The sequence below is a fragment of the Lytechinus variegatus genome, chromosome 15 (assembly GCF_018143015.1).
Source record: "Lytechinus variegatus isolate NC3 chromosome 15, Lvar_3.0, whole genome shotgun sequence".
NCBI classification, from domain to species: Eukaryota; Metazoa; Echinodermata; class Echinoidea; order Temnopleuroida; family Toxopneustidae; genus Lytechinus; species Lytechinus variegatus.
This window is the reverse complement of record NC_054754.1, coordinates 2,300,353-2,325,255: the sequence shown is the minus strand read 5'-3', so window position 1 is coordinate 2,325,255 and position 24,903 is coordinate 2,300,353. Positions and strand designations below refer to the sequence as shown.

General features: G+C 36.1%; 1 protein-coding gene across 1 annotated transcript; it reads left to right on the top strand.

The window, feature by feature from the left end:
* Positions 1-294: 294 nt before the first annotated feature.
* On the top strand, positions 295-21,230 carry LOC121429267. Its single transcript, XM_041626250.1, has 7 exons — positions 295-667; positions 5,172-5,318; positions 5,859-6,131; positions 13,560-13,614; positions 14,514-14,714; positions 17,240-17,533; positions 19,259-21,230. The coding sequence occupies exons 1-7, from the start codon at positions 528-530 to the stop codon at positions 19,712-19,714; spliced, it is 1,566 nt and encodes a 521-aa protein (XP_041482184.1). The 5' UTR covers positions 295-527; the 3' UTR covers positions 19,715-21,230.
* The last annotated feature ends 3,673 nt before the right edge of the window (positions 21,231-24,903 follow it).

The window sequence follows — 24,903 nt, the reverse complement described above, 5'->3', positions numbered from 1 at the left end:
GCCTGTAATCCAGGCTATGTGGGGAAGTTACAAATTGATGCAGAGGTTCGAGGTTAATCGAGCCCTGGTCACGTCTTTCGGATCTTGGTGACGTTAAAGGTCGGTCCCAGACGTAAATAATCATATCTGACTGATACACGTCTGACAAAACTCAAATACACACACACACGATATGCTCTACCAGTCTGTGGGATAACAAAAGAAATCAAAGAACTTTATAAAATGCTGTTGAAATGGAGTACGGTGCAAGAAGAATTCCTGGAAAGCTTCGCTATATTTAGAGCCCCATATCCCCTCTCACTTCATCGGTCATGCAATCATATCGGGAACGCACCGTCGATTATGACGTCATCACAGGAAATTCCCGGTACCATAAGACGCTTGCATTAATAGCTGAATATGAATAACATAATATACCACCAGTGATTTGAATTTACTCGGCATAACTATATGGTTATATGAGGCCTTTCTGTCTGAAAGGCAAAGGGAAAGACCATTGACATTGTATCAAGTGCAACATTCCCGCCATGGATGGAAGCGAGGAATTGTTGTTGATTAAGAAATCGAAGGCGGACGGTCCAAACGATCAGGCAATAGTCAGTTTTGGATGGCGAGTGTATGGGCTAACTACCATCACCCTACTCAATGTAATGAACTTCACTCAACAGTAAGTATACTTATTCATTTAGATGAGACTTTAAAAATGAATACGACTTCACAACTTCAAATCCTGAATTGAGTTATATTTATCAAAAATGATTTTGTTTCTTATCGGAGGTTCATGCATTTGACCATAGCACATAAAATGATTTTTATTGGGAATGACGTCCTGGGCAAAAGATTTAGAAAAGTTTTCAAGTGACAGGGCAAATCAATCGAAGTACAGTGCGCACAGAATGAAAGAAAGAAAGAAGGAAAACAAAGAAACAGATAAGATTACAGGTGTTTTCGAGAACACTTGTACATTGTTATTCTTACATTCATTGTGTAAAAATGCAGAAAATTGCTATGGTGTATGGAACCTTGCAAATTTTCTGTAATAAAACTTTTTTGTTTTCTTCTTTGTTTTTTTTTGTGTTACATTGAAGAAAATTTCAAATTTTCTGTCATAACAATTTACACGATAATTCTATTATTTTGTTTTGCAAAATGTTCTGCTCTTAATATTTCCTGTATTTTTTTAATGCGCCCATGGGTTTATCAAGGGGCTTATTTTGCAAATATGTAATTTAACATTAAATTTACAAGATATTTTTCCTGTTTTAGCAATGATATGATAAAGGAAAACCAAGGCGATATCAGTGTGAAACCACTGACCTTTTCAGCGATTCCGGTCAAAAGTCCACTAAACTGTTTAACTGATGTAGGCCTAAAGATTGAAACAAAAGCGAACAATCAATATTTTCATGCTGGTGGAACTAAAACAAAATTTTCTTGCGAGATGTAGCTAGCCTAAGCAAGGCCTTTATAATGCCTATCACTGTCAAGCCGAGTTAACTAAAAATCATTTTTATTATCGGGCTCCCCGTTTGCCTCTATCTACAGATCATGAATGGGCGAAGGACGGTTTTATATTCTTTTCTCCTTTTTTCTTCTTCTTCTGCTTCTTCTACTTCTTTTTCTCCTTTGAAATGAATGGATATAATAGTGTAATAGGGACCTTTTTGGATCTTTCTAAGGCGTTTGATTCACTTTCTCATACTATTCTTTTAGAGAAATTACATACTATGGTGTCAGATGTATTTTTTGAATGGTTTAAACCTTATCTTTGTAATAGAAAGCAATTTACTACTATTCATTCTTATCTGATGCTAAATCAATCGATACTGGTGCGCCCTAGGGATCAATTTTAGGGCCCTTATTGTTTTTAATTTATATCAATCTTATTGCATTCAATATTAACTTTAATGAATTTTGTGCAAATGTTAATTTTAATCGCTCAAAAGTAGCAATATGGTTTAAGTGCACTAAATTATGTTTATTAAAAATGTAAAACAAATCTTATTTAGATTTTAAAGTAAAATTCCAAGAATAATGACATGTGTGATAGGCGGCGGAAGCGGGGGGGACGTGTCCCCCCCCTAAATGTTAGGTGGGGGGACGTTCCCCCTAAATTTTTTTTGGGATAACCTTTTTTTTTTGCTTGTCAATTTGTATTCCTCCTCCCCCCTAAATTCACGTGGCCCCCCTGAAACGTGTCTTGTCCCCCCCCCCCTAAAATTTAGGTTGATGAACTTTTTTTTTTTTTTTTTTTTGCTTGTCAAAAATTTTTTGGGCGCTTGTCCTATTTTTTACATGTGTCCATCCCAAAATTTCAGGTGGACACCCCCTAAATTTATTGGCTTCCGCCGCCAATGCATGTGTGTATTATAGATTCTAATGATACAACAAACGTTGCAATTCTTTGAAATTTTTCAGAGTAATTCTTGATGAATTTTTGAATTGGAATGAACATATTGGTAACATATCGAGAGAAAATTCTAATTATATTTGTATTCTGAATCGTTTAAAATATGAATTACCTTTTAATATTTTTTTTATATCAGTTGTATTATCAATAATGCATATGTTTTACCACAACATATGTAACTCAATCTGGGGAAATAATTATAGTAAAATGGTCGAGGTGTTATTCGAATTACAGAAAAGAGCAATTAGAATGATAAGAAAATCAAAATATTTAGCGCACACATCCCAATTATTCTAACGTATGAAAACCCCCACAATATTTTGATAGTAATAAATTGCAGGTTTTATCTCTTATGCAACGTTTCGATTCACAAACAATGTGTCTATATAATATGAATATGTTTTCTTATTTTTCTAAAATTCATACATACAATACCAGATCTCGTCATAAATTTCATAAACAGATAAAAGGAAAAAATGGTAAATAGAAGCAAACAAACTCTTCATCACGCCCTTTTGTATGGAATTCTTTAGACTTGCCCTCATTCAACATCCAACATAAAATATAAAACTCACCTCCTTAATTCGTATTAATATTCCCCTTTACTCCATTGTTTTTATATTAATTTTCATATATTTGTCATTTAATTGTATTACTTGTTATTTGAATATTCATCTTATTGGTATATCTTATTAAGACATACCTTAACTTTCGCATACGCCATTTTCCAATCAAGTACGCTGCATTCAGTTTTTGTTTTTAAATTTTAGTTTTATTTTTCTGTTGTCTTTTTTATCTTTATTATTGTACATATCTATTAATTTGTGATTACACGTTTTTATTTGAACGCTTTGAATTGATTTTTATAATTATATTATAATCTTACTTTTAAATGATCAACGAAACATCATTTTCTTAAAAAAATTTCTTCGGTATATGAACAGACGAATCATCAATGAAATCAAAGGCATGCAAGAGACAATGACTAAATTAATGAACGACGAAGGAAATACTGTCGCATTCGAGAAATTTTGTCTATTGCCAAAAGAAACATTGAGAATTTTTTTTATCCGCTTACTCCAGACACATGGGCGGAAATCCATGGGGGGACGTGCCCCGCCTACTCAAAATAGTAGGGGGACATACCAAATGTCCCCTACTATTTCTGGTCTTATATGATGGTAAGAATTAATCATTCAAAATCGAGATGACCCTACTTGTTGGATGAAAACCTTTTTTTGCTTGTCAAATTTATTTCCGTCGAAATGACTTGAAATTTGGGGTGATAACCTTTTTTGCTTGTCAAATTTTCCAGTCCCTTGTCCCCCCCCTACCTTTTGGGAAAGATTTCCGCCCCTGTCCAGACATCAACGATTTCCTGTCGTCGGATGACAAAGTCTGTCCAAAACTGTCTAACAATTAGCAGAAAATTGTGAAGGTCTTATTTCTCAATTTGGGTTTATCGACGCATTGAAAACTATGAAAAAACAACAAAAGCCCAGGGACTGCTAGCCTTTTGAAAAGGCCACGTGACTTGGCTATTTAGGTCCTACTCCCAGGGAGGGGGGACTTCCATTCACGGTTGGATACCATGCGCGACCATGAGATCTCAAAATGCACCCTAGACACGTATTTTCCATATTCTGAAAATGAACCCCTTAACAAGTATTGGCGTGTGAAACCCTACCGTTAACAAGTATTGGAAACAAAACGATACTATTGGCAATTCCTTGAGTTGAACCCCTAAACAAGTACAGCGATAATTATGTCAATGCTAATTGGGTTTAGTACAGCCCAACTGGCGCAAATCGTACTCTAAACACTCCTGGGGCAAGAAGTACATCCTTTATAAAACATTTTAGTCTTTATTTTTTATACCCTCGCAAATTTGACCCTATACACGCAGCTTTCCTCGCGAAATAGATACCCTTATTTCACTATTTTAGTGTTTATGACACCCTTATTACATTACGTATGAAACGTGCCCCATCTTGAAAAGGACATCCTTTTTACGTGTTTTTTGGTCGCCTATGGTATCCGCTCGTGAATGTAAGTGCCCCCCCCCCTCCCGGGTCCTACTCCTCGTCAAGTACTGGCTGGGGTACTGATGGTTTTCCAGCCGAATCTAGCATCAAATAAGACAAAGAAATGTATGGGCCCATCCATGCATGCACAAGCATCACTAGAATCACTATTGTCCACATGAAATGCTTTAGTAGAATCTGAAGCTGGATAGGACGCGCCTGAAGACACAGGTATTTTTATGCTTCGGACCCTTCGGAGCTTAACTTTTCTCTTTGCACGTGGTTTAATGTCGCTTGAACAAAGAAGGGGTGTTATTTATCTTCTATCGAAAAGGGAAAAGAAACTATATTTATCAGAATAACTGGAGACCAGTATCATTATCTAAACACGGATTTTAAACTCATTGCAAAGTGCATATCTTTAAGAATGAAAACAAAAAAAATATCACACAAAATAATAAGTAATGAACAAACTGGATGTTTACCTGATAGATGGGATACTTTAGGGTACTAGAACCACCCCCCCCCCCCCGCAAAGGACGTGGGGGCACGAGGAAAGAATATAAGAGGAAATGTAATATGTTCAAAATTTCATGTCAAATTCTGTCACAAAACATTTTTTCTTCAGAAATTCCGTGTCATCATTCACTAATTATTAAATCTACTCAAAATTAATTTGGTCGATTACATGATTGATTGACATGTATTGCTTTCTGAAACCTTTTTTTCTAAATCAGGTATCTGCTCATTGTTACAATATTTGGAATGGCCAATGAGCTGGAGTTTGGTGAAACAGAATGTCAGGTGATCAAAGAAACAGAAGCACGTGACTACCTCCACGATCGCAATATTACCGGCCAGGAACTGTGTGCTGAGAGAGGAAGGTATTTTTAAAAATATTTTATGCTGACAAAACATTGAAAAGATGATAGGGAGCAAAATGAAACTACATAAACTACGGTTGGCAAATCTGCTAAAATGTAATGTAAGTTAAGATAACAGTGTATGGATGAATGATCTTATGCAATGATTTTATCAACGGCAGTACATTTATAACAAAATTCATCATGATTATCATGATCCTCGTCAATACGATATATCCTGCAATATGATCAGTAGGGGGGCATGTCTGAATATAAGTTTGGATGAGATCAAATTACTTTGAAATCATCTTGCATGAAGTTCTATTTTTTCCAGGAGGTATGGGCAGATCCCCTATCCCAGATAACGCACCCGAAATAAGAACAACAATGAAATAGCATAGTATAAAATCAAACTGAATAATAATGAAGATTGAGTAAGTTCTAAAATATAATTAAACGGGAAAGATCAAATTTATAGAAATGATTTCAATAAAATTAGTAGAAAGGATACTAAAATTTCATAATTTTCTCACCATTTTCTCTTCATTATGAAAAAACAAGGTGTTCTGAAAACAGCACGTTTTTCTTACCAGATGTGTGTGGCATACGATACACAGGACAAGGTACACTTTATGACGTATTAGCTGGGCCTATCTACCTCATAATACAGGGTGTGGCAGCAATTCCAATCGTAGGCTTGTTTCAAAGGCTTTCTCTCAGACCGACATTTGCCATTGGGATACTCACCGTGTTGTGGACCCTCTGTACATTTACCACAGGCTTCGTAGAAAACTACTGGGCGATCGCCTTGCTTCGCTTTTTTTTCGGCATATTGTACGTTGTAGTGATTAAAGATAATAACGATTTTGATAATTGATATATTTATCACCTATAATATTCATTTATCTATTCATGTTTTTTTTTATTTTTATGATTTGATTCATTCATTTCCATCAATTCATTTATTTGTATTATTTCATTTCATTGATTATTTTTCTTATATTTCATTTTTAAATTTCTTTTCCGGGAGGGAGGGGGGGGGGGTGATCCTTCCATCATCGTTGCACTGTTCTCACGTCCGGTCACTGTTTGTTAATTTTTTAAAATCAGAAATGTGTGGTTCGAGTTCACGTAATTTCTCTGTACACATCATATGAACTTATCACGTTAGCTATTGTTTTTATTACCGAAATATAAAATCAAATATTTTATTTTTTGGTATCGGACCCTAGTATTTCCTATTCCAATTCCGTTTCTTTCATTGAAAAGTGAAGAAGTAGACTCTTTTACTCTGTCAATGGCATGTTTTCCTAGTTCAGCAATAGACATGATAGATTGTGCTACACGTACACTGAACCCAGGTGAGGTGAACGTGTACCCGACAGAATTCTTTGGTTTCCTAACTGATGCAATCAGGGCTTGAACTTGAATTAATATAGGCCTACCACTTAATTGATGAATGGAGGTGCTTCACTTTCGAGCGTATATACTGTAGAATAGCCAGTTTGCCGGTAAAGTATTCCCAAAGTACCTTAATAACCCGAAGTAACAAGATGTAGCAAAAAAACATACATGATATAGTCTAGGAGATAGGGGGCTTTATTCAGAATTGTTGTTGGGGAAGGTTTGACAGGCTTATCCGGGGTAAAATTGTGTGCTGATTCCAAAAATGCCAGTCTTATTTACCGTACTTCGTATTTACCGTATTTGCCGTACGGCATTTTGGCCATTTTGGCAAATTTTTGACCAAAAATGACCATTTTGACCTCTCTTTGGAAAATGGTCCCTTAACAGAATGCTTTTGTACCCACTTCCAATTAAAAGGGTCTATCCTAAGTAGAAATGCACCCAGTTTCCAGATAAAGTGGTTTCATTAGCCAAATCACAATAGAAGTGGTAATTTTGACCATGTTTTGACCAAAAATGACCATTTTGATGATTTTTTTTGTCCGAAATACGTAACAAATATTGATCAGAACTGCGATTGGATGTCTTTAGAAATCCACATTTATTTTACAAATGTGCGCTAGATCATCACAATCAACCTCATGTAATTTATTCCACCAGTTTTGACCTATGAGTGTTATTTTGGGTACTTAAGACATAACTGACCATTCGCTCAGTTTTGCATAATAAACTGTGCAAATCGGCAGCAATTTGAGGTCTTCAGCTTGTTTAATATTCTTCCCTTATAAAATGGGAATGCATTTAAAGGTCTATCTTGTGTATAACTTTATGCTGATTCCAAATATATCACTATTAATGATCATATTGAAAAGCTGATGGTCATTTTGGCCACTTATGGCCCTCAAAATGACCAATAACATGTTCAATTTATCTAAAAATATTTCAATATTACCAGGATCGTTACAAGGATGTGCTGTGACACAAAATATTGATGTATTAATTCTTTAAATTGAACATCTCAAAAGTATTTTGACCTCTTGTAACTTATTCCATCAGTTTTGACATATGAGGGTCATTTTGGGTACTTTAGACATTATTGACCATTCGCACAGTTTTGCGTAATAAACTCTTCAAACAGGCAGGAATTTCAGGTCTTCAGCGTGTATTATCTTCTCTTATTAGATGGGAATGCATTTAAGGTCACAACCTATGTAAAGTTTTATGTTGATTCCAAATATATCATTTCTAATTGCCCTATTCAACAGCTTATGGTCATTTTGGCCACTTATGGCTTTCAAAATGACCATTGACATCAGTTCAATTTCTCAAAAATACTTCGAATCGTAACAAGAGTGTGCTGTGGGACCTGACATTGGTGTATGAATCCTTGAAATTGAGCATCCCCAAAGTATTTTGACTACCTTGGTAATTTTGGCCACCTTGACCCCTGGGCTTGACCCCTGCCCAATGTGAATGTTAATTCAGCCTGTAGCGAACATGATGAGGGGACGCTCAGGATTGCGCTAATACTCGCATCAATTATTGTTAAATGGGGATCAGTTTGAAAGCTTTTGGATGAAATCAATACAATGATTCCACATAGTCCAATGTTATTGCCCTAAATATTAGACCCTGTGGTCATTTTGACCACTTTTTCCTCACCGGAGACCACTCATGCTTTGATGATTCAAAAGGGGCTAAAATGTTGGTCAGTATCATTATCAACAAGAACTTCCAATAATCAGAGAAGAGTGTTGATAAAAGTGATAAATGTCCTTTACATCGAGCATACATAAGGTTTTTGACTATGCACTGTGGTCATTTCCATGATTTTAGCCACCTTGACCACATAGTAAATGTAAATAGAAACTTCACATATATGGGACACCAAATTCAGGAATGAGACATTTTAGCATCAATTCAGTGTTGGAACATAACCCTAAACTTTCTGAAGTAGATTAATTCAATGATTCGATATATATCAGTCTTAATGACCATTTATGAACTAGTGGTCATTTTGGTCACTTTTAGCCCCGACAATGACCAATGACATTTGAATATATCAAAAGGATTCAAATGTTGCTATTGCTCTGTGTTGTTAATAAGATGTATTATATCAATTATAATAAGTGACAAAATACTTATTGATTTCAATATAATATTACTAACAGTACGTAATCAAAATGTTGTGACCATTTGGCCACTTTGACCATTTATATAATGTAATGTATAACTTTAGCAGTAAATAAACATGACTGTGGAGTAATTATGCAAATGCATTCAATCCCATTTGATTGGAAATATTACAAGCTCACCTTGAGTATTTTTTTTCTCAAAATACCTAACTACGGTCTAATGTGGCCCTATTGGTCACTACATGGTACTTAAATAGCCAGAATATCATTCCCCGTATGTTCTGGATGAAGGCATTAATCCTCAATTCAAAGGTGCGTCATTACAAAGCGATTGTTGAAAGTAAATTTCATGAATAGATTTACTTATCATGCATTTTACCACCTTCGCCATATGTATGTTTCGCAAACCTCACATTGGCATAATTGGTGAAGTTGAAAGTGGAAAACTTGCCCTAAATTGTTATAGAGTGGCCAACAATCGGCATAAGGGATGATTTCATATAGAATGTATTTTGTTACCAAGTACTTCTTCAAAAGAATTCAGGGTAAATATGAGTTTTGTGAAGCGTTGTACCAAAAACTCCAAGTTGGTCAAAATGAATGATGGTAAAAACTCTTAAAGGTCAAGTCCACCCCAGAAAATATTTATTTGAATAAATAGATTAAAAAAAATTAGCAAAATTCTGAAAATGTTATCAAAATCAGATGTAAAATAAGAAAGTTATGGCATTTTAAAGTTTGATTATTTTTCATAAAAAGTGATATGCACATTCAGTGTCATGCAAAGGAGTCAGTTGATGATGTACATCACTCACTATTTCTTTTTTTATTGTTTTAATTATACAATAATTCATTTTTTACATATTTGACAATAAGGACCAAGTTGACTGAATCATGTAGTATTAAAAACAATGAATATTCTACATGTTCAGGGAGGAATTAATTATTGTTTCCACTTGAAAATGGGGAGAAAATTAGAATATTTCATATAATAAAATAGAAATGAAATAGTGAGTGGATGACATCATCAGTCTCCTCGTTTGCATATCGGCCAGGATGTGCATATATAACTGTTTTGTGAAATTAAGCTAAACTTTAAAATAGCACAATTTTCTTATTTTACATCCGATTTTGATGAAATTTTCAGTGTTATGCTTGTTGGATTTTCCTCTTTTAATTCAAATAAACTTTTTGTTGGGGTGGACTTGTCCTTTAATGGAGTCCACTGTGACCAATTTTGCTTTGTAAAGATTCTCAGCATAATTTGACTTTAAAGAAGGTAAATTTTGATGGCTATTTAGGACCATACAGTGACCAAAGGGGCCACGGTAGACAGTCCCAAGATATTTGGCACAATTCTTACTCAACGTGAGCCTTTTATATTTTTTATATTTCCAATTAAAAGGGATTGAACGCATTTTCATAGACCTACAATTGCTGCTCAGTCATGTTTATTTCAAAATTCACACATTGGATAAATGGTCAAAGTAGCCAAAATGACCGAAATTGTCAGATTTTGATTATGTACTTTTCATAATATCATATTGAATTAAACGATTTGTCACTGATTATGGTTGATATAATACCTATTACAAAAATACACAATTTGATTTTTATACATGCAATTGTAATTGGTAATGGCAGGGATAAAAAATGACCAAAATGACCACTAGTTTGTAAATAGTCATTAAGACTGATATATTTGGAAACATTGTATTAATCTACTTCAGATTTTTTTGTGATATGTCCTATCTAGCATTAAATAATAGAAATATTTCATTCCTGAATTTGCTGCCCGCTATAATTGAAGTTTCCATTAATATTTACGAAGAGGACAGTGTGCCTGAAATCATGAAAATGACCAAAGTGCATGGTCAAACAACCTCATGTATACCGGTATGTACTCGATGTGAAGGTTTTATAACATTTTTTCAATACTCCTGATTATTGGTGTCGTAGCTCACGCCGATAATGATATTAAGCAACATTTGAGACTTTTAACCAAAGAATTTGTGGTCACTAGTCATATAGAGGAAAGAAATGATCAACATGACCACAGGGTCCAATAGTTATAGGCCAATAACACTGGCTTATATGAAATCATTGCATTGATTTACACCCCATAACTTTCAAAATTTTCACATTTAACAATAATTGATGCTAATATTATAACATAACACAACATAACATTTTACACAGGATTGATCTTTAAGTGCATTTCCATAGAAGAAAAGATACGTTAAAGGACTCAAATCCCCATATATCTGCACAGTTTATTATGCAAAACTGCGCGAATGGTCAGTTACATGTACCTGTATGTCTAAAGTATCCAAAATGACCCTAGGTCAGTGACTTGAGGTCAAAATACTTTTGAAATGTTCAATTCAAAGGATTAATACACCAACACAGCACACACTTTATTACGATTCTGGTAACATTTGAAGTATTTTTGGATAAACCGAACTGATGTCATTGGTCATTTTGAGGGCCATAAGTGGCCAAAATGACCATAAGCTGTTGAATAGGGCAATTAGAAATGATATATTTGGAATCAACATAAAACTTTACATAGGTTTTGACCTTAAATGCATTCCCATCTAATAAGAGAAGAAGACAATACACGCTGAAGACCTCAAATTCCTGCCTATTTGAACAGTTTATTACGCAAAACTGTGCGAATGGTCAGTAATGTCTAAAGTACCCAAAAAGACTAATACTTTTCTTAGGAACTTCGGTTACTGGTTTTTACTTTTCTTTATATTATTGTGAGTAAAGTTCACATTTCTTTGACAGGATGCGAATAATGAGACCAGTAATATCAAGGTTTGCTGTTTGGTGATTAATAACACCTCGAAAATGTATCTTTAAAGTTTAGCATGCAGGGGGAAAACTACTTTTTTTTCCAATTTGCGTTATATTCATGATTTGATTAAACGTGTAGTTTTAGGAGTTTATTATCAAAAGGAAATTAAGTACGGAAATTGAATCCAGGGAATCCAATAAAAAATATAGTCTTTGTCGTGATGAGCAAAACGTGTGTGTAAGGGCACGGGTGTGTGCTCTTAGTATTATTGATTTTGTTATTATCATTAATACAGTCATTATCACTTTCGTTATTATTATTGTTGTTATTATATTATCATTATTATCGTCATCGTCGTTATTATCCCATTCGGCGATTAAGAAATACATCGAAGAAATTTGTAAAATATCACACAATGCAATATTGAACATGACACAACATAGATTATGCGCCTATAGACACCAGGTGTCTCAAAAAGTGGATGCATTGTGCCCCACTTTTGAAGCACTGAAAAGGTTACCCTTTTTACACAAGAAAAAAATGCCCTCTCATGAACGTGTACAATGCCCTTTTCATCGGAAAAGGACCCGTTTTATGTGTTTCCGAGTTCCCTTTCTCGTATCAGTGCCAAATTTATATACCGAACATTTCCCCTCGTGATCGCGTTCTTTGCACCCTTTCACAGGAAAAGGACCCGCTTTATGTCTAAAGTGCCCTTTTGTCATCTTATAGGAGCCCCTGAATCGATGCCCCTTTTTACCCAAGAAAAGTGCCCCACACGAACGTGTTCTATACCCCTTTCACCTGAGAAGGATCCGTTTTATGCCATTAGAAAGTGCCCTTTTCCTTCTTATAGGTCCCCTTTCTGGTATCAATGCCCCTTTTTACCAAAGAAAAAGTGCACACGAACGTGTTCTGTGCCCCTTTCACCTAAGAAGGACCTCCTGTTTTATGTGTTAATGAGTGCCCCCTTTGCCTTCTCATATAGGTGCCTGTTCTTCATATAGTTATCCTGAAACGCCACTCTTCGTGCCCGATGAGCGCCCGGTTTCTTTATTTAGCACCGTTCTGCTTCCTTCTGCCATTGCATAATGAATAAAAAACCTTATAAAAATATTCTTACATGCCTTATGTTTCATGAGTCATGTAAGTGGGTAAGAGAAGTCATTATTTTCTTTGTCTAAGGATCATGGCCGTACGCAACGAGGGGGGATGGGGAAGTAGCCCCCTCCCGAAATTTTGAAAACTCACATTTTTGTACTGCGGATTTCGACTAAATTCACCAAAACTATGCACAGAGTCAAACAATTTCATTTTTTTAATGCAAAAACGCCTCAATGATAAGCTCGGTCGTTTCGGTCCCTCGCTTTCGATTTTTTCCAAAAAAATCTACACGTGCACCGCCCCTCCCCCAGCATACAATTTCTGCATATGGCCATGTTTACACAAGAAAAGATGCCCCCTGTCCCCTATGCCCCCCTCCCCACTTTCAACTTCGATCCGCCGTCCTTAACTGTTGTGTGTTTACATTATGTGTAAAAGTATAACAGCTTTGAAAATAATTCGTGTGTTTTTTTCAAATTGTGAAAGAAATTGATATAGAGAACAATGTTACCTGTAGCTTAAATCAAAGTTCCCCAAAGCTAATACCCCTATTGAAAACTTTGGTGAGGCCGAAAAAATGTATCCACCGTGAATGATCCCGGGCCCGCAGCTTAGAACATCGGTGCCTTAACCACTAGACCACAGAGGGGGATTAGTGGCTCGAGCGAACCCGATCCAATTGACGGTCAATCCGTATGGTCAATGTGTTCCCCATAAAGGATTTTGTTATTGCTAAAAGGTATCATTTCCGAAATTCTATTTTAAAGTCCTATCAAGCTTTGATTTTTTCTTCTTTATTTCTCCTTGTTTCAGTTCGGGTCCATATCCTCCTTTAGCTCTAGGATATTTATCACATATCTTTCCGAAGGTAAGAGTCTACTTTTATTTTCTTTGTTTTTGCCATTTTACCCCCATCTTCTGTTACATTTAAGTCCTTAACTTAAGTTGAATTTAGGGGCATTTTATCTTTTTCAAGGACAATTTGAAAGTAGTAATGGTTTTTGCCAAAAAAATCCATGAGAACAGACTGTTCTAAAAGAAGAAAGTGATAGCTTGCAATAAGCTATGACAAAAAGGTAATGAAAAGGATGTCCTATATTCGTCATGAAATAATTATTATGCGCTCTGTATACTTAAGTTATTACATGCCCGTATGGATAGTCTTTTTTTATTTCTAGTGTAGTAATGATAGAGTGTATTGGTTAATTTACAATGGCACAACGAGCCAGATATTCTGAAAGGCTCAACATGGCATATGAAAAAAAATCTTTAAAGTCGTTTACGATTTCAGCATTTTCCTCTTTTTTTTACATTTTCCTATTTCCTATTTTGGGCCTTCAATAATAAAACCCTAATTCTGTCATATATTTTGACATCATATTTCGATATCATATTTCATCCATTTTTCTTTTCGTTTTCATTATTTTTCTTTGTTTTATTATTGAAGTACCACCAAGGCCCCGATTATTCGCTAGTCTGCAGGCATAGACCCTGATTAAAACTTAGATCAACAAGGAGGGCTTCACACAAAGACTAGCTCATAAGAAAATTGTTGTTTCAATTCGAGGGTCTTGAGGACACAAGTTAATGTAGGCTGCGCATTCAGACGGGTGATTAACTGAAGAAGGTTTTGCACAGCAGACTAATAATACGCCTGTTAGTTTCACCCAATACTATGTTCACCCCAATTAACGTTCCAATTAAGATACCATACAATGTGATGCCCTCTCAATCCCTTCTTTATTTTTACCCATTACCACCCCAAAGGAGGTACACACTGTGGTCTTTGGGATAGGACAGTACGGTAACCTCGCAGGGTATGGCGTATCATACATCTTCATTCTTGTCAGTGAAAGCATGGGATGGAGATGGTGTTACATCATCTGTGGTGGGTCAGGTCTCGTTCTCGCTGTCGCTTCTTGCTTCATGGTAGTAGTGCAACCCAGAGGACATCATAATCAAAACGAGGTATAACGGATTGTGATTCAGTCACACCGATGATAATGGGGAGTTTTCACAACGGCAGCGGAGACGAATTCAAGAACATACATGTCTTGAAAATACCTTTAAAATGACAATGAACAGCTGGAAGTCTTTGTCGAAAAATGGGTGAATCGGAATAGCAGTTTCGTCCTAGTTTTCGGAGCTGATGAAAAAATGCAAATATATCGTTTGTCGAGAGTTCAGACCGAACGAAACTGCTGTTTTAATCCACCATGTCATTATGTGCATTTGACAATATATTTTCTATGTTCTGGAAAGCGTTTTGTGTCGCAGTGCGCAAACTCTTTAATATGTCACTTGTAACAATGTATATGGTAGCCTTTGCCGGTCTGTGGAGCCCGTTCCACCGGTGACTGGATGAGCTATGGCGAGTATGTGGCGTTATCAATGAATCGCAATGTGCTTGATTTATTCATGCAAATTTAAAATCATATGGATATTAGGCCTAGCAAATTTCCTTACTTTGAGATACAGTAAATAAGTTGAATTGCCAATTCGTCTAACGCTAACTCGTCCGCGCATCACATTTTCTACCTTAATTAATTTAGTCTAATGCCATTCCGTTCATCAACAATTTGACTAACAGCCACTTGGTCCAATAACCATTTGGTCAAATATTCACTTCGTCTAATCACCAGTTCATCTGTGACCATTTGGTCTCAAACCAGTTAATTGGTCTAATACCCATTTTATTTTCATTCATTTCGCCCAATTAACACTTCGTCAAATTAGACCAAATGGTATAGGCTATGGACTAAGTGGCTTTTGGCTCAAATGGTTATTTGGCGAAATGGTGAGTGGACGCAATGGCAATTATAGTGGACGAACTGATAGTAGACGAGTTGGTAATCGGACGAATTGACATTACATCATAATTGGAATTAAATCGTTAATAATAATAATAAGGGGAATGTAATAATGTAGGTATGATAGTATCTTGTGTACCTGGAAATTCTTGTCAGGGGTAGTTTCTGGGGTCGTCACGGGGAGGTGGTCTGATCGACAGCGTTCTGATTCCCTACTCATATTTTGGACATGTTCACAATATTCATGCAGGATATTCATGTAGGTAACAGTATAGGCGGCGGAAGCGGCCTAACTAATTTTTAGTTGGGGGGGACGGTCCCCCCCCCCCTAAATTTTGTTTTGATAACCTTTTTTTGTTGTGCTTTTCAACTTATTTTCCTGCGTCCCCCCTAAATTCACGTGGACCCCCCCCCCTGAAACGTGTGTTGTCCCCCCCCCCTTGCTTGTCAAAAAAAAATTTGGTTACCAACTCAAAAAATTTATGATGATGAACGTTTTTTTTTTTTTTTGCTTGTCAAAAATTTTTTGGTTACCAACTCATAAAACTTAGGTTCAAAACCTTCTTTGGGGGCGCTTGTCAATTTTTTTACCTGTGTCCATCCCAAAATTTCAGGTGGACACCCCCTACATTTTCTGGCTTCCGCCGCCAATGGGTAACAGAGAAATGTCGATCAGGGTAGAACTGACGTTGATCACTGAAGAAAATATCTTTGACCGAGATGACGAGTTCAGCTGTTGAAATGAGAACTATAATGGACTAGACGGATGGACGAGTCTCAGGATCACAACGAAATTCCTTACCATTGTAAGGAAACTGTTTGCAGTTCTTGAAAGCGTTTCATGAATTTAAAGGAGAATGAAACCTTTAGAACAAGATAGCTTGTGTGAAAGCAGAAAAATCAAAGAAACAGATAAACGAAAGTTTTAGAAAAATCGGACAAATAATGAGAAGGTTATGAGCATTTGAATATTGCGATCACTAATGCTATGGAGATCCTCACATTGGCAATGCAGCAAAGATGTGGGATGTCACTGATGAACAACTCTCCCCATTACACTAGTATATATTTCACTTAAATTGCCTCTTTTATCACATCTATCAGTAGATCATGTATTCTTTCTATAGGAGGGCATGTAATACATTTTTAAAGAATACATCATGGATAAAAGTTTGTATCACCATAAGAAAAGGCAAAAAGAGACATTTTGGGGGAATTTTATAGTCCATCATAGAGAAAGTTGTTCACATGTGACATCACACATCCTTGTCGCATTGGCAATTAGAGGATCTCAAAAGCATTAGTGATTGCAATATTCAAATGCTCATAACTTTCTCATTGTTTGTCCAATTTTTCTCAAACTTTCTTTATTGTTATTCTTTGATTTTCCTGTTTCAACACAAGCCTACTCATTCCAAAGGTTTCATTCCCCTTTAAACATCTCGGATGTTTGGCTCACAGTCATGGGTGTCAGAAGACCAAAGGCTTCGGTCTCTGTTAGGTTGGTTGTTCCGCTGAACTCCGTTGGCTTTACTCACCAAATACGAGAATATTTTTTTTTAAATGTAAAAAAAAAACTCCCCAAAACAGATGGCTGCCAGTTGTCTAGGGATTCAGTAGCCTGTAACTTTTATCAGTGAAGGTCACCCTTAAATTCTGATTCTTATCCGTTTTTATTTTCAGAACACCTTGACGCCATCTTTGAGCCAGCTTCGTATCAGTTTGAGACAGATTGCTTGGTCTTTCATGGTATTTATAATCCTCGCACAAACAGCACGAATTGCAGTCGCCTATGTTCTGTCTTTCAACATCACCCTTTACTTGGTCGAATACTTTCCAGATTTTAACATATCTCTAGTTGGTGTGATTACAATAATCGCAGCATTTCCCAGCTGTATATTTGGAGGGATGGTGTGCGATCGTCTACGGAAAGTTGCTGGTTTACGCGGAAGGATTTTCGTGACAGTCATTCTCATGGTAAAAAGCAATACATGTTTACCCATCTTTCGATGTTTACAGACAAAAACCGTTTTTAGTTACCTCTTAACCGGCCTCTTAAGTTCTTGTAAGAATAATTACACCAACAACTGTCAACATGCTTCTCTAATCAAAATAAGTGTTGGCAGGCCCTGGTTTTCATTGTTCATGCTGTATCATTAATCTGCAGTGCCACTGGTTCATGAGTCAGGTTTTAGTTCTACAATATAAAAAGAGATAAAATACCTTTACCATCAGTAGAAAATTGAAAAAAAGACTTTTATAATCTCTTTCTGAGACTGGATTCACCTTTTTTATATACATCGATCTCTATGTATTAATCCTAGTTTTAAGGAACAACATTCAATGAATAAAGTTACCTCATATGACATTCGTATTTGAAAGAAAAACAGAGGGTCTTGCCGAAAAAGGCAAAGCTTGTACAAAAGACAAGCCCCTAACTTAGTTTCATTACAAAATTACAACAAAGAAATCATATTGGGTCATAATGATATTTATAATTTTGGTTTAAAAAATGAATATAAACAATTATTGTATAATTTTACAAAAACGTAACTGATGGATCGTGTGAGAAATATTTTGTTTTACAATATTCGAGAGGGGGAGCGAGGGGAGAAAAGAGGAGTGCAGTGTAAGCTAAGTAGAAAGAAGGCGGGCAGCAGGCCGGCAAGTACTTTGGCTAATTGCAAATTTAGGAAGAAAAAATAGATGAAAAAATAAACAAATAATATACATGTACAGTTGAGGCCAGAAATTTACATACACCCAGGAAATTCAGAGAAAAGTTAACACTTGCCAACATCATAAAATGTTCTGTATTTTATAAAATATTTGTGCTACCATAACGAATATGATATCAAACATAACCATACCCCTTCATTACATTGCTACGTCACCAGGAGCTGAAAAATATTGAGGTGTCATTTCCCCCCTACAATCTTCATACTTTAGACAGATTGAAATAAAAACTTGACAAAATGATTTCATATCTGTGCTAGCTACTTCTCAAACATTTCAGATTACACTTTCTGTTCCGTTGTTACATATCATGATAGAGAATGTAATATAAATCATAGAATTGACATTTATGTATTTCTATGAAACGATGTTTGACAATATAATATCAAACAATAGTCCATTTGGCACAAATATTACTTTTTTTCTTCAAAGAAAATTCCACCTGAAATATACTTGATCTCAACGGCATCCCAATCATAAGAAAGAGCTTAATACATTCTTTCATTTGATACCAAATTCGTAGAGGAAGTATTTATATTTTTCTGAAGATATAATAGATTTTACGATTTTTGGCAAAAGTGAACAAATTTCATTGAATTCCACTGGTGTATTTAAACTTTTGGCCTCAATTGTATATGTATATGATATGAGCGCACATAATACTCATAAACACAAAAGCTGAGTACAATTAAATCAGTCATTCAGCTAGACCTGTTTACAACGAGTATTGCAAAATTAGATTTTTTTCAGTTTGCGTTTAAGAATATTTACATTAGGGGATTCTTCAAGATCTTGCGGCAGCACTGTACTGGATGCATCGAAGGAGCTCCTTGAGGCATAATGTATGTTAATATGTTTATTCACATGTAGAGTCCGTCGATAGAATACATTTATTTAGTCCTATTTCATTGTTACGAATGTTTTTCCCTAACTAATTCCTTATTCTATGTCTTTGCTCATCCCCAGATAATTTCGTTTATATGCGGAGTATTGATTTTCCAAACCAACCTTACCTCTCTGGTGATTTCATATGGTATCCTGACCCTCGTGGCGGAATGCGTCTACTTAACACTGCTCTCTATCATCTCAGATCTTACACCCATGGAATGCAAGCTGGTCGTCTTTGCCATCGCTTACTTCTCCTTACACTCCGTTGCGGGAGCCATCAATCTCCTGATCACCCCGATCGCCTCTGCAACAAGCTTCAGACTAGCGCTCACGCTTCTAGTTGGAACCCTGTTCGGGTTATGCTTAATATTTCTTCTCTTCGGCTGGGTTACCATGCACATTCAGAAAGTGAGCGAGAGTCAACTGGCCAGTCGAGAAACTGGGAAAGAACAAAGAGCGGGGGAGATGACTGAGAATACTCCCCTGGTATACTCTCATAACGGACATGATAAGGATGCATTAGTTGGGAAATAATTCTTAATACACTATAAATGTTAGTGTTATGCTAGTTCGTGTATGTTGTTTCAGTTTACAGTTTGTTTTTATTGTGAATAGGGTAAACTAAATCATAATGATATTGTGTGTTTACACTGTGATTTGCATGGCCAGAGCGGATGACCCGTTTCATATATGGTATGGACGTACAATTATGGTAAACTTGCCACAATTGTAACTGCCATGGTAATGGGGCTCAGCAGCTAAATAAAAATCGAAATTCCCATAATGCATTTTTGTAAGTTTTATAAAAACTGATGTCAGATCTGTTGGGAATAGGAGCTAACCATGCAAGCTGTGGTTTTTCTATTTATATTTTGAAAATGAAATGATTTTAAGAACGGATCCCAGGGGTTAAATCTAAATCCACATTCAAATGGTCAATATTAACAACCAATCTGAATTTTCCTTCTTAAATGCATGCGTTTAGAGTTTAGACCCCAAACCTTCTCGATGTCGAAACATACATGATTATGAGCAGATGTCTTGCATATATTATAGGCTGAAAGGGACCACAGATAAATGTTGTGCCCAGTGGTTTACCTTGGAATACAAGAATGTGTGCTGAATAATTTCTTAGTGCTTTCCCGTTTTTTTTTTTATTTTCACTCTTAATCCTGGTGTACCAAATTTTCTTTTCTCTCTCACATTTTGGCCCGTATTCTGAAGTCGGGTTTAACTTAAACCATGGTTTATCTCTGCGCTAAATTTATGTGAAGCCAAAATTGTCAAAATTTGTATGAAGTTGTGTGTTTCTTAATATGATTGCTGTGCTCTTTCCTGATTCATCGATGGTGAAGACAATCATCTCTTTATACTTCCTAAACAATTATGAATGGTTTGAGAGCAAAATGACCTGAAATATATCTCTACTGTTAGTGCTTTATGTAACAATTGGCTATCCATACTTAAACCAGTTCAAACCCGAGTTTAAGTTAAACCCAACTTCAGAATACGGGCCATAATGACCAAGATTTGATTCCCTTTTAAGAACCATTTCGCCACTGACTGTGCATATTCAATTTCAGAAAAGTTTTCGTTTGATGCTGCATGATTATATATTGCGAAATAATAAAACATAATAGCCCTCTATGGGGCAACGTGATCGAGTGTTCAAATCTTAATTTTCAACGAAAATACAATATGTGTTGTCTCCCCTTAGTTGTACGCTGTAAATGGCTAGTCTTAAAATATACCTTCTGATATAACTATTGGTAATTCAGAGGATGAAATAGCCAATAACTTTATTTGGGTATAGGAACCAAAACGTTCCTATACTTTCATGTTTGGATTTGAAATCAATAGAATAAACTTAAAACTCATAAATAATTAAATCTTGTACGAAACGAAAGGTATCTGTTATGGCACCTGGTAACAATCATTGCGATATTGAAGTATTGAGCAGTGAATATCAAGTCAATGATGTCAAGTGAGCCTATATTACAAGACTACACTGCTGAGAATGTTGCATTATGGGCAGTGAACCATGGGGCATTTCATGAAAGGACTTGTCGGATGTTTTATCCGACACGTCTCATTTTATCCGACAGTTACCATAGTAACAGTACCTCTCATCCAATCAACATCATAGAAAGATGTCAGATCTGACAACTTGTCGGATGAAAATGTTGATGAAACACTCCCCTGGTCAGATAGGAGTATAGTAGGGTCTTTGAGGTGGGGCTATATTTTGGCTGCTGGTTCGTTCTTTTTAAACTTCTAAAGGTCATCTTCAAACTATATCATATTTATAGATTTTTAAAGGAAAATAATGGTGTTACGATTATTTGGGTGTGCTTTGCATCCCTGGTGGGTGTGTATGTGCGTGTGCGCTTATGCGAGATGTCTGTGTGTGGGAGATTCAAGATAGAGGAGAGAAAGGAAGGGAGAGAGACAAAAGGAGGGGATGATTCATGTAATCTGATATCATTCATATATAAAAAAATATAATGTCCATATTAAAACAATATATGAATGTGATAATGTATATAACTGTTTTGATTTCTTCATTAAAAAAAGAACTTGTTGTGCAAGTAGTCTACATGAATTAATAAAGTTTTGAATATCACAACCTCTTTAGTATGATGAATGTGTATATTGAAATATGCCATCATTCCGTAGTTGTTAAGTTTGATGGAATTTCACGATTCTTCCAGGCGCTTTCCTCCATTCCAACACGGATGCTCTTTCACGTGACGTTATGCAGTTCATGGAAATGATACCTCATAAATCACATGGACCCATTTATTTAAAATGTTCACATAACAGCCATTTCATTATTCATATCTAATGGATAAAACAAAGACTCACTCATTACAAACCATTAAACGTGTTACATGGTGACCTCTGATCAAACCCTAAACCCGAGTTTTAATAGGTCCGCAAAAAATTGTAGTTAACAGTTCTGTCGAATGCTAGGTTTTTTTCTACTTTATTCAACATTCACGAATTTCGAAAATGTTTATTATGTTTTGTACATAATATATATATCATGGCAATATACAATTTATTTTTGGAGAGGGGAGGGGTGTATGTAAGTTGTTCCAGATTGCCCGTAAGGGGGTGGGGGTGATGATGCCAAGTTTTTATTGAAAATGGTTGTTTTACATTGAAAAAAAGTCCCAGGGGCACATTTTCTGTGACATTCTGTAAAATTTTGCAATAAAATATCGGTTTGAAAACGTTCTGGAACAGGATCCCCCCCCCCCCCCCGCTGCGTACATTTTTTTTTCTTTTTATTTCATTTTTTTTTCTTTGCAGTGAAAAAAAATATACAAATTATGCGAACGGGAAGCCAAGCTGATTCATATTTAAAGGACATGTCCACCCCAACAAAAAGCTGATTTGAATAAAAAGAGAAAAATTCAACAAGCATAACACTGAAAATATCATCAAAATTGGATGAAAAATAAGAAAGTCATGACATTTTAAAGTTTCGTTTAATTTCGAGAGGACGGAAGATGGCGCTGTGAAGCACATAACGTAATTTGCAACTGGTGAAAAAGACCGAGGAATTTTAACGAGATGAAGAGGATCTTAAAAAATCAAAATATACATAAGTATCTGGTAAAGATTGAAGACGAATCAGAAGCCATAAAAGAAGTAAAAAACAAAGAAGGACAACAAAATATGGAAACAGAGCCCGTTGTCGACCATGCCGGGTCGCGTGCTGAAGAACTAGACACCCGCGAGGAGCCGAGCCTGAGGCGCGGACCGGGAGAGAGTCCGGCGCTCCGCCGGAGGATGGACATGTTGAGAGAAAACGTCGAACGAACGGGCACGACAGCGAGGCAGGTAACCCGAATGATATGAAAGAAATGCTTCTTACGATCATCACCAAAGTAGATTGTACCAATAATAAAGTTGACAAGATGAATGTGAACTTAGATCTGGCCCTTCAGAAAATTAATGAAAATAGAAAAGACATTGACAAAGTGAAAGAAAAGGAACAACACACTGATTTTGAGCTGAAGGAAATGAAGGACAGAGTTAGAGAGCTTGAGAAAGAGAATGCAAGAATGAAGGGTCAATTTGTTGATCTTGCAGCCAGAGAAATGAGATGCACTGCTGTATTCTTTGGCTTTCCAGAAGGCTGTGAGAAAGGCAATTGTTAGAAGCTGATTCAGGCCTTTGGAGAGTCTCATTTGGATCTACGAGGGCAGGATTTATGCATAGAGAGGGCACACCGTTCAGGTCAGCGATCTGAAAGAGGGGCTCCCCGCCCGATTATGGTGGCATTCAATAGGTATACCACAAGAAGCTCTGTACTTGCAAGTGCTCGAAAACTACTAAAAGACAAGCCATTCGTCTACGAGGGGAAGGGGAACCCCATATTCATTGATGAAATGCTGCCGAAGGAGATAAGAGACCAGCGAAAGAAGATGTCGCATACCCGACAGAAGCTGAAGAAAGAGCATGGAAAGGCCTACTTCAAGTATCCGGCTAGGCTGTTTTATCGGGACAAACAAACACAGAAGGAAGAAGAGTATAAACAAGACTGAGAATGCATTGACAGATTCGGCATTGACAGTAAAAATTTTCACAACATTGGTGGAAAAAAAAGCAAGGGAAAAAAAGAAGCAATGAAAGTTCTAATATAGTGAATCCTATTTAAAGACAAATGCTGATAAGCATATAGGCTTATAAGATCATTTTGTTCACCACGCAAAGCGTCACTCCAAGCATGAAGCAAGTGGTTGGAAAGCCGCAATCATTCTGTTTTTTTGTTTGCCGTTATATTGTAATTGTTTGTGTTTTTTAGTGGGACCATCGTCTGATTTTTTCAAACAATGGATTTAAAATTAATGACGCATAATGTAAATGGATTAGGGGATTTCAAGACTAGAAAACGATACTTCAATTTCTTATCGAAATTAAAAAAGGACATAATTTTGCTACAAGAAACACATTCCACAGAAAAGGATGAGATATGGTGGAGGAATCAAATTAGATCAGACATAATATTTAGTCATGGTACATCAATGAGCAGAGGAGTTTGTATGATTTTGAGGAGAACACCAGATATTAAACTTCTCGACTCGATTAAAGATAAAGTAGGTCGCTTTTTATGCATCAAAGTTGAAGTACGAAAGGAAATATATATCATTGTTAATGTATATGCACCCAATAATGAAAAGGAACATGTGGAATATTTTACTGATCTTTATTTGAAATTACAAGAATTTAATGATGAAGGACACAAATGCATAATAGGAGGAGACTTTAACTTTATACAGGACTTGGATATGGATAGAGAAGGTGGTAGTATGAGAACAGTGTGGAAACGTTCATGTACAACAATAGAAAAACTGAAAGAATGCTTTTGTCTTATTGATATTTGGAGAACAAGAAACCAAACAACAAAGAGGTTTACATGGAGGAGACTTAATCCATATATTCAGTCAAGACTGCGGTCTGTTGTCGTAGAAAATGATATGTACCCATGTGTCTTATCTGATCATGATTATGTTACCTTGCAACTCCATATTGAAAAACAAAAAATGGGACCCTCATATTGGAAATTTAACAACAGCTTACTAAGGAATGAGGAATTTGTTACAGCTCTCAGTGACAGCCTCCCATCTTGGGTTGATGAATGTGAACAAAAACATGATAAGAAAATGTTGTGGGATTGGCTGAAATACAGAATTAGAAAATTTACCATCCCA